The sequence below is a fragment of the Cricetulus griseus genome, chromosome 5, assembly GCF_003668045.3.
Source record: "Cricetulus griseus strain 17A/GY chromosome 5, alternate assembly CriGri-PICRH-1.0, whole genome shotgun sequence".
Classification (NCBI taxonomy): domain Eukaryota; kingdom Metazoa; phylum Chordata; class Mammalia; order Rodentia; family Cricetidae; genus Cricetulus; species Cricetulus griseus.
The window spans coordinates 172,997,734-173,009,121 of record NC_048598.1 but is presented as its reverse complement, the minus strand read 5'-3'; the positions used below and the strand labels follow the sequence as shown (position 1 = coordinate 173,009,121).

General features: G+C 47.7%; 1 protein-coding gene across 1 annotated transcript; it reads right to left on the bottom strand.

The window, feature by feature from the left end:
- Nucleotides 1-355: 355 nt before the first annotated feature.
- LOC100751046 (MLV-related proviral Env polyprotein-like) lies at nt 356-2,631 on the bottom strand. The gene is given in 4 exon segments (XM_035445885.1): nt 356-567; nt 1,622-2,323; nt 2,326-2,374; nt 2,377-2,631. Coding segments are annotated over 4 exon segments (1,218 nt in total).
- Between the last annotated feature and the right edge of the window lie 8,757 nt (nt 2,632-11,388).

Genomic DNA, 11,388 nt, shown 5'->3' with positions numbered 1-11,388 from the left:
CAGAGCTATTCCCATTGGTCAATGTAAATGAGGCGCTACTCAGGGTTATTCAAATGAGGCGAAGTATAGAGTCATTCAAATGAGGTGAAATACAGAGTCATTCAAATGAGGCAAAGTACAGAGTCATTTCTATTGGATGGTTCTAATGAGGCACAGAGCCATTCCAGACCATCATATTCTCAAGGTCTGGTGTCTGGTACAACAGACTCAATTCACCCCTCAGCGTCCAGATGGCTGACCTTGGGGGTGGAGACCTTGGGACGGAGTGTTCCTCATCGGGCGGGGGCGCGGGGGCAGGGCCCCAGGCCGGCTCACTTGGTGTTCGCTCTCATGCCGGCCCACCTGGTGCTCGCCCTCAGGCCTCCTCGATGGCTCCTTGCTCGGCCCCAGCCCCGGGGCACGGTGCCAGGCGGGTGGGCAAGGGGCATGGGGGCCCGCCGGGGTGGACCAGCTTTAGAGGGAACCGGCGGCCGGACATGCGGCGGCGGGGAAATTGCAGGCCGGCAGGGGTGGGGATTGGGGAGGCGCAGGAGGGAGACATCCGCCACTCGCCCTCATCAGCATTAGCTGCCGACCGGAGGAGGAGGCAAACTTAAGAGCTAAGGGGCAGGGGTCTTTCATTCCCCCATTTCTCTTGTAACTGAATGGAATCTTTCATTCAGAGGTCTCTGGATATTCTGGATCTATTTGCTTTAGCTGGTGGTATTGTTGAGTTAAGACTAAGGCCTGTATAACAGATAGTCGTTCTCTGATGAATTGAGTCATCTTGTTCAGAATGCAGGGACCAAATATAAGGACCAAAAATAGAATAATCAGAGGTCCCATGAGAGTGGATATAAGGGTAGTGAGCCAGGGGGACTTAGCGAACCATCCTTCGAACCATCCCTGTTGAGACTCAAATAGCTGTTGCCTCTGTTTAAGCCTTTCCCTAAGTTTGGCCATGCTGTCCCTAACTATTCCTGTATGATCTGCATAAAAACAGCATTCTTCCTTGAGGGCAGCGCATAGTCCTCCTTCCTGTAGAAATAATAAATCTAGCCCTCGTCTGTTCTGCAAGTCTACCTCAGAGAGTGATGTTAAGGATTTCTCGAGTGCACTGACTGACTCTTCTAGGACCTGGATATCTGTGTGCATGGTTGTTGTAGAAGCTTAAAATGATTAATTCCCTGTAAGGCAACTGTACTGGTCCCTATGCCAGCTGCTATGCCCCCCACTGTTATCCCTCCTAATAATAGGGCCACGGTAAAGGATATTGGCTCCCTCTTATATCGGGTTGATTTTCCTAGTACACTGTAAACATACTCAGGTTGGTGGTATGTGACTTTGGGCCAAAGTTCTATCAATATACAAAAGTCAATGGTGGTATTGAGGACAGTGGTAGAGACAAAGGGAGTCAAGCCAGTACTGCAAGCCCAATAAGTTCCATAAGGGGCAATAAGGTATCGGCTGTCTTGAGATAATGGCTCTACTTGGTTACATAATTGTTGATGTGATGGAGGAACCCTGCCTATGCATAGCCCCTTTCCTGAGACCTCAGATATTGTGAGCTTGTGTTGCATGGCTGCTCCACAACTGGTAGGTGCTGAGGTCTGGTTAGAGTAGTTGCCCAGTACTGCCACACCTTCATAATATGGAGGCCGGGAAACTAGGCATAACCAGCATTCCTGAGTCTTGTTGGGGTCTGAAAAATTTAAGGCCTGGTAAACTCCTTGGATTAATTGTAATAATCTATCTCCGGTACCTGGAGGGTCCCTGGTTATCTTGATGTTTAGGGCGTCTGGGGAGGGGGAGAAGATAACAGCACCTGGGGTAGGAGTGACAGCTTTAGGGACGGTAGGGGGTTCAGGGACTTGGAATTGGGTTGGGGCTCTTTGGTCCGCTATTACTGGGTTTGGCCCGACTGATTGTTGGCTTAGGGGAGTAATTTGTCTGTACAGGGAGAATAAGGTCACCGGATCTTTCCCTGCTCGGTGCAGCAGGAGTCCCCAGACTTTAGGACTATCCCAAGTAGTCCTTTTTCCAGCATCTGTGAACCTTAGGATGAGGGGGTTGCATTTTCCTCCGGGGGTGGCGCCTTGAATATTTCCCCCTTTGGTACTGTCATAACAGGGTCCACAGATTTTAAGACCACATTTCCGTGACCCTGTCTCTATGTACCCGGGGATTTCCCTCCTTTTGAGGGTAATGAAGTCCCAAGAGGAGAAGGGTTTCCAATAAGCATCTCCTGTGGTTTCACATCCCCAGCTTGCATAATATCCCTCCTGTGGCCCCCCGCATTTGTCGGTTGGTTTATGACCGGGGCAGACATAAAATCCTTTTTCCATGTTCTCATCCTTCCCCCAGGCTAATGGCATCCGTACCTGGGAATGGTTCCTGGTCCGAGGGATCCCAATCAGACCCCACTAGGTCACATAGGTCGACATAGAGAGGAGGGAACCCATCGTGTATAGTCCCTATATAAGTGCTGAGGTTGGCTATTTCCCCGGTCTCTAGGTTGGCTACTTTCCAGGTGATATTATAAACCCTGTGGGGGTTGGTTGCTAGATGGGGGGTAAACAGACAAACAATCAACAGGAGGGTGTACGAGAGAGTCTTATCTTCAAAGGATTTTGAGTGTGGTTCGCGGTCCATTCTGATGCAGTGGCTGAATCGGCGGGTCGGGCTGGTTTTACATGAGAGGCATGTATCCAAGCTGCAATGCCGTCTACTTTGAGTGCGGTGGGGGTAGTAAGCAAAACGATGTAGGAGGCAAACTTAAGAGCTAAGGGGCAGTGGTCTTTCAGTATCATCACAGAGCAACAGAGAGACATTTCAGGTGACATCCTAGAACCACAGAGAGACCCTTCAGGTGACATCACAGTGCCACAAGAGACCCTACAGGTGACATCAAAGAGCCACAGCAAAGACACTATTGGTGACATCACAAAGCCACAGGAATAACATTTCTGGTGATATCACAGAGGTGCATGCTAGACCCTTCAGGTGATGTCACAGAGCAACAGAAAAGACACTATTTGTGACATCACCGATCCACAGAGAGACTCTTCAGTTGACATCACAGAGCCACAGAGACACCCTTCATGTGACATCACAAAGCCACAGAGACCCTTCAGGTGACATCACAGAGCCACTGAGAGACACTTGAGGAGATCTCAAAGAGCCACAGAGTGACAACACAGGTGACATCACAGAGTCACAGAGAGATGCTTAAGGTGACATCACAGAGACACAGAGAGACACTTCAGGTGACATCACAGAGACACAGAGAGATGCTTAAAGTGACATCACATAAACACAGAGAGACCCTTCAGATAACATCACAAAGCCACTAGAGAATCTTCAGGTGACATCTCAGAACCAGAAAATGACCCTTCTATGACATCACAGAGACACGGGAGAGAATTTTCAGGAGACATCACAGAACCACAGGAGTGACAATTCTGGTGATATCACAAAGGCCATGATAGACCCTTCAGGTGATGTCACAGAGCCAAAGGAAAGACACTATTGATGACATCACAGAGAAATAGGAAGGCATGTCAGGTTACATCACAGAGCCACTGGAAAGTACCTTCAGTTGCCATCACCGATACACAGAAAGATCCTTTAGATGACATCACAGAAACACAGAGATACCATTCAGGTGACATCACAGAGCCACAGAGAGACCCTTCAGGTGATATACAAAGCCACAGAGAGACACTTCTGGTGACATCACAGAGCCACAGAGAGACACTTCAGGTGACCTTACAAAGCCACATGAGACCCTTTAAGTGACATAAGAGCCACAGAGGCACCCTTCATGTGACATCAGAGAGCCACAGAGACCCTTCAGGTGACATGACAGACCAACAGACAGACACTTCAGGTGACATCACAGAACCGCAGAGAGACAATTCAGGTGAAATCACAGAGCCACAGAGAGACCTTAAGATGACATCACAGAGCCACAGAGAGACCCTTCAGGGGACATCACAGTGCCACAAAGAGAACGTTCAGGTGACATCGAAGACCCACAACAAAGACAATATTGGTGAAATCACAGAGCCACAGGAATAAGATTTCTGGTGATATCACAGAGGTGCATGCTAGACCCTTCAGGGGATGTCACAGAGCAACAGGAAAGACACTATTCGTGACATCACTGATCCACGGAGAGACACTTCAGTTGACATCACAGAGCCACAGAGAAACTATTCAGGTGACATCACAGAGCCACAGAGAAACGCTTAAGGTGACATCACACAGCCACAGAGAGACCTTTCAGGTGACATCACAGACCCACAGAGAGATGTTTCAAGTGACATCACTGAACCAGAAAGAGACCCTTCAGATCACATCACAGAACCACAGGAAAGACACAATTGGTGACATCACAGAGCCACAGGAAAGACACTTCAGGTGACATCACAGAAAATTGGAAAGACACTTCAGTTGACATCACAGAGCCACAGTGAGATCTTTAGTTGACAACACAGAGGCACAGAAAGACACTTCAGATGACATCACAGAACCACAGAGAGACCCTTCAGGTGCCATCACAAGGCCACAGAGAGACCCTTCTGGTGACATTACAGAGCCACAGAGAAATCTTCAGGTGACATCAAACAGCAACACAGTGACTCTCCAGTGGACATCACAGACCACGGAGAGACCATTCAGGTATCATCACAGAACAACAGAGAGACACTTCAGGTGACATCACAGATCCACATGAGACACTTCAGGTGACATCACAGAGCCACAGAGTCACCCTTCATTTGACATCACACAGCCACAGAGACCCTTCAGGTGACATGACAAAGCCACAGACAGACACTTCAGGTGACATCACAGAACCACAGAGAGACGGTTAAGGTGAAATCACACAGGCACAGAGAGACAATTCAGGTGACATCACAGTGAAACAGAGAGACCCATTAGGTGACATCAAAGAGCCACAGCAAAGAAACTATTGGTGACATCACAGAGCCACAGGAATAACATTTCTGGTGATATCAAAGAGGTGCATAATAGACCCTTTAGGTGAGGTCACAGAGCAACAAGAAAGACAGTATTTGTTACATCACCAATCCACAGAGACACCTTCAGTTGACATCACAGAGCCACAGAGAGACCATTCAGGTGACATCACAGAGCCACAGAGAGACCCTTCAGGTGACATCATAGAGCCACAGAGAGACACATCAGGTGACATCACAGAGCCACAGAAAGACACTTCAAGTGACATCACAGATCAACAGAGAAACCCTTCAGGTGATATACAAAGCCACAGAGAGATACTTCTGGTGACATCACAGAGCCACATGAGACACTTTAGGTGACATCACAGAGCCACAGAGACCCTTCAGGTGACATGACAGAGCCACAGACAGACACTTCAGGTGACATCACAGGACCACAGAGAGACGCTTAAGGTGACATGACAGAGCCACAGACAGACACTTCAGGTGACATCACAGAGCCACAGAGAGACACTTCAGGTGACATCACTGAGCCACAGAATGACCCTTCAGGTGATCTCACAGAGCCACAAAGAGACCCTTCATGTGACTTTTCAGAGCCACAGAGAAAACTTCAGGTGACATCAAACAGAAACAGAGTGACTCTCCAGTTGACATCACAGAGCCACAGAGAGACCATTCAGGTATCATCACAGAGCAACAGAGAGACACTTCAGGTGACATCACAGAGCCACATGAGACACTTCAGGTGACATCACAGAGCCACAGTGCCCCTTCACGTGACATGACAGAGCCACAGACAGACACTTCTGGTGACATCATAGAACCACAGAGATGCTTAAGTTGAAATCACAGAGCCACAGAGAGACCCTCCAAGTGACATCACAGTGCCACAGAGAGACCCTAGAGGTGACATCAAAGAGCCACAGCAAAGACACTATTGGTTACATCACAAAGCCACAGGAATAACATTTCTGGTGATATCACAGAGGTGCATGCTAGACACTTCAGGTGATGTCACAGAGCAACAGGAAAGACACTATTTGTGACATCAATGATCCCCAGAGAGACCCTTCAGTTGATATCACAGAGCCACAGAGACTCCCTTCATGTGACATCACAGAGCCACAGAGACGCTTCAGGTGACATCACAGAACCACTGAGAGATACTTGAGAAGATCTCAAAGAGCCACAGAGTCACAGAGAGATGCTTAAGGTGACATCACAGAGCCACAGAGAGAAATTTCAGTTGATATCACAGAGCCACAGAGAGATGCTTAAAGTGACATCACATAACCAAAGAAAGACCCTTCAGATAACATCACAATGCCACTAAGAGACTCTTCAGGTGACATCTCAGAACCAGAATATGACTCTTCTTTTGACATCCACAGAGACACGGGAGAGAATTTTCAGGAGACATCACAGAACCACAGGAGTGACACTTCTGGTGATATCACAGAGGCACATGATAGACCCTTCAGGTGATGTCACAGAGCCAAAGGAAAGACACTATTGATGACATCACATAGAATTAGGAAAGAAAGTTCAGGTTACATCACAGAGCCACTGGAAAATACCTTCATTTGCCATCACCGATACACAGAGAGATCCTTTAGATGACATCACAGAGCAACAGAGAGAACCTTCAGGTGTTTTCACAGATCCACTGAGGGAGACTTCATGTGACATCATAGAGCCACAGAGAGTCACATCATGTGACATCACAGAGCCACAGAGAGACCCTTCAGGTGATCTAAAAGAGCCTCTGAGAGACAATTCATGTGACATCACAGAGCCATAGAGAGATGCTTAATGTGACACCAGACAGCCACAGAGAGACACTTCAGGTGACATCACAGAGCCACAGAGATGCTTCAAGTGACATCACAGAACCAGAAAGAGACCCTTCAGATACATCACAGAGCCACAGGAGAGACACAATTGGTGACATGACAGAGCCACAGAGAGACACTTCAAGTGACATCACAGATCAACAGAGAGACCGTTCAGGTGATAAACAAAGCCACAGAGAGATACTTCTGGTGACATCACAGAGCCACAGAGAGACGCTTTATGTGAAATCAAAGAGCCACAGAGAGACCCTTCAGATGACATCACAAAGCCACATGAGACACTTTAGGTGACATCACAGAGCCACAGAGGCGCCCTTCATGTGACATCACAGAGCCACAGAGAACCTTCAGGTGACATGACAGAGCCACAGACAGACATATCAGGTGACATCAAGGAACCACATAGAGACGCTTAAGGTGACATCACAGAGACACAAAGAGACACTTCAGGTGACATCACAGAGCCACAGACACACCCTTCATGTGACATCACAGAGACACAGAGAGACACTACAGGTGACATCACAGGACCACCGAGAGACCATTCAGGTGACATCACAGAGCCACAGAGAGACCCTTCATTTGACATTACAGAGCCACAGAGAAATCTTCAGGTGACATCAAACAGAAACAGAGTGGCTCTCCAGTTGACATCACAGAGCCACAGAGTCCATTCAGGTATCATCACACAGCAACAGAGAGACACTTCAGGTGACATCACAGAGCCACATGAGACACTTCAGGTGAAATAACAGAGCCACAGTGACCCTTCACGTGACATGACAGAGCCACAGAAAGACACTTCAGTTGACATCATAGAACAACAGAGATGCTTAAGGTGAAATCACAGAGCCACAGAGAGACCCTTCAGGTGACTTCACAGTGCCACAGAGAGACCCTAGAGGTGACATCAAAGAGCCACAGCAAAGACACTATTGGTGACATCACAAAGCCACAGGAATAACATTTCTGGTGATATCACAGAGGTGCATGCTAGACCCTTCAGGTGATGTCACAGAGCAACAGGAAGCACACTACTAGTGACATCACCGATCCACAGAGAGACCTTTCGACCTTTCAGTTGACATCACAGAGCCACAGAGACACCCTTCATGTGACATCACAGTGCCACAGAGACTTTTCAGGTGACATCACAGAGCCACTGTGAGACAATTGAGGAGATCTCAAAGAGCCACAGAGTGACAACACAGGTGACATCACAGAGTCACAGAGAGATGCTTAACGTAACATCACAGAGCCACAGAGAGACACTTCAGGTGACATCACAGAGACACAGAGAGATGCTTAAAGTGACATCACATAAACACAGAGAGACCCTTCAGATAACATCACAAAGCCACTATGAGACTCTTCAGTTGACATCTCAGAACCAGAAAATGACCCTTCTTTTGACATCACAGAGACATGGGAGAGAATTTTCAGGAGACATCACATAACCACAGGAGTGACACTTCTGGTGATATCACAGAGGCCATGATAGACCCTTCAGGTGATGTCACAGAGCCAAAGGAAAGACACTATTGATGACATCATAGAGAAATAGGAAGGCGTTTCAGGTTACATCACAGAGCCACTGGAAAGTACCTTCAGTTGCCATCACCGATACACAGAGAGATCCTTTAGATGACATCAAAGAAACACAGAGATACCATTCAGGTGACATCACAGAGCCACAGAGAGATCCTTCAGGTGACATCACAGAGCCACAGAGAGACCCTTCAGGTGATATACAATGCCACAGAAAGACACTTCTGGTTGACATCAGAGAGCCACAGAGAGATGATTCAGGTGACATCAAGAGCCACAGGGAGAACTTCAGGTGATATACAAAGCCACAGAGAGACACGTCTGGTGACATCACAGAGCCACAGAAAGACACTTCAGGTGACCTCACAAAGCCACATGAGACCCTTTAAGTGATGTAAGAGCCACAGAGGCGCCCTTCATGTGACATCACAGAGCCACAGAGCCCCTTCAGGTGACATGACAGAGCCACAGACAGACACTTCAGGTGACATCCCAGAACCGCAGAGAGACAATACAGGTGAAATCACAGAGCCACAGTGAGGCCTTAAGATGACAACACAGAGCCACAGAGAGATCCTTAGGTTGACATCACAGAGCCACAGAGAGACCCTTCAGGTGACATCACAGAACCACAGCGAGACAGATCAGAATACATCACAGAGCCACAGAGAGACCCTTCAGTTAACATCACCGATCCACAGGGAGAAGCTACATGTGACATCACAGATCCAACAGAGAGACAATTCAGGTTATGTCACAGAGCCACAGAGAGACCATTCAGGTATCATCACAGAGCAACAGAGAGACACTTCAGGTGATGTCACAGAGCCACATGATACACTTCAGGTGACATCACAGAGCCACAGTGACCCTTCACTTAACATGACAGAGCGACAGACAGACACTTCAAGTGACTTCATAGAACCACAGAGATGCTTAACGTGAAATCACAGAGCAACAGAGAGACCCTTCAGGTGACATCCTAGAACCACAGAGATGCTTAATGTGAAATCACAGAGCCACAGAGAGACCCTTCAGGTGACATCACAGTGCCACAGAGAGACCCTACAGTTGACATCAAAGAGCCACAACAAAGACACTATTGGTGACATCACAAGGCCACAGGAATAACATTTCTGGTGATATCACAAAGGTGCATGATAGACCCTTCAGGTGATGTCACAAAGCAACAGGAAAGACACTATTTGTGACATCTCCGATCGACAGAGAGACTCTTCAGTTGACATCACAGAGCCACAGAGACACCCTTCATGTGATATCACAGAGCCACAGAGACCCTTCAGGTGACATCACAGAGCCACTGAGAGACACTTGAGGAGATCTCAAAGAGCCACAGAGTGACAACACAGGTGACATCACAGAGTCACAGAGTAATGTCTAAGGTGACATCACAGAGCCACAGAGAGACACTTCAGGTGGCATCACAGAACCAAAGAGAGACGCTTAAAGTGACATCACATAACCAGAGAGAGACCCTTCAGATAACATCACAATGCCACTAAGAGACTCTTCAGGTGACATCTCAGAACCAGAAAATGACCCTTCTTTTGACATCACAGAGACACGGGAGAGAATTTTCAGGAGACATCACAGAACCACAGGAGTGACACTCCTGGTGATATCACAGAGGCACATGATAGACCCTTCAGGTGATGTCACAGAGCCAAAGGAAGACACTATTGATGACATCACAGAGAAATAGGAAAGACACTTCAGGTAACATCACAGAACCACTGGAAAGTACCTTCATTTGCCATCACCGATACACAGAGAGATCCTTTATATGACATCACAGAGCCACAGAGAGACCATTCAGGAGACATCACAGAGTCACAGAGAGATCCTTCATGTGACATCACAGAGCCACAGAGAGAACCTTCAGGTGATATACAAAGCCACAGAGAGACACTTCTGGTGATATCACAGAGCCACTGAAAGACTCTCTAGTTGACATCACAAAGCCACATGAATAACATTTCTGGTGATATCACAGAGGTGCGTGATAGACCCTTCAGGTAATCTCACAGAGCCTCAGAGAGACAATTCATGTGACATCACAGAGCCACAGAGAGATGCTTAGGTTGACATCAGACAGCCACAGAGAGACACTTCAGGTGACATCACAGAGCCACAGGGATGCTTCAAGTGACATCACAGAACCAGAAAGAGACCCTTCAGATGACATCACAGAGCCACAGGAAAGACACAATTGTTGATATCACAGAGCCACAGAGAGACCTTCAGGTGACATCACAGAACCACAGAGAGACACTTCATGTGACATTACAGAGCCACAGTGAAATCTTCAGGTGACATCAAACAGAAACAGAGTGACTCTCCAGTTGATATCACAGAGCCACATGAGACACTTCAGGTGACATCACAGAGCCACAGTGACCCTTCACGTGACATGTCAGAGCCACAGACAGACACTTCAGGGGACATCATAGAACCACAGAGATGCTTAAGGTGAAATCATAGAGCCACAGAGAGACCCTTCAGGTGACATCATAGAACCACAGAGATGCTTAAGGTGAAATCACAGAGCCACAGGGCGACCCTTCAGGTGACATAACAGTGCCACAGAGGTACCGTACAGGTGACATCAAAGAGCCACAGCAAAGACACTATTGATGACATCACAAAGGCACAGCCATAACATTTCTGGTGATATCACAGACGTTCAGGATAGACCCTTCAGGTGATGTCACAGAGCAACAGGATAGACACTATTTGTGACATCACTGATCCACAGAGAAACCCTTCAGTTGATATCACAGAGCCACAGAGACACCCTTCATGTGACATCACAGAGCCACAGAGACACCCTTCATGTGACATCACAGAGCCCCTGAGAGACACTTGAGATCTCAAAGAGCCACAGAGTGACAACATCGGTGACATCACAAAGTCACAGAGAGATGTTTAACGTGACATCACAGAGACACAGACAGACACTTCTGGTGACATCACAGAGACACAGAGGGATGCTTAAAATG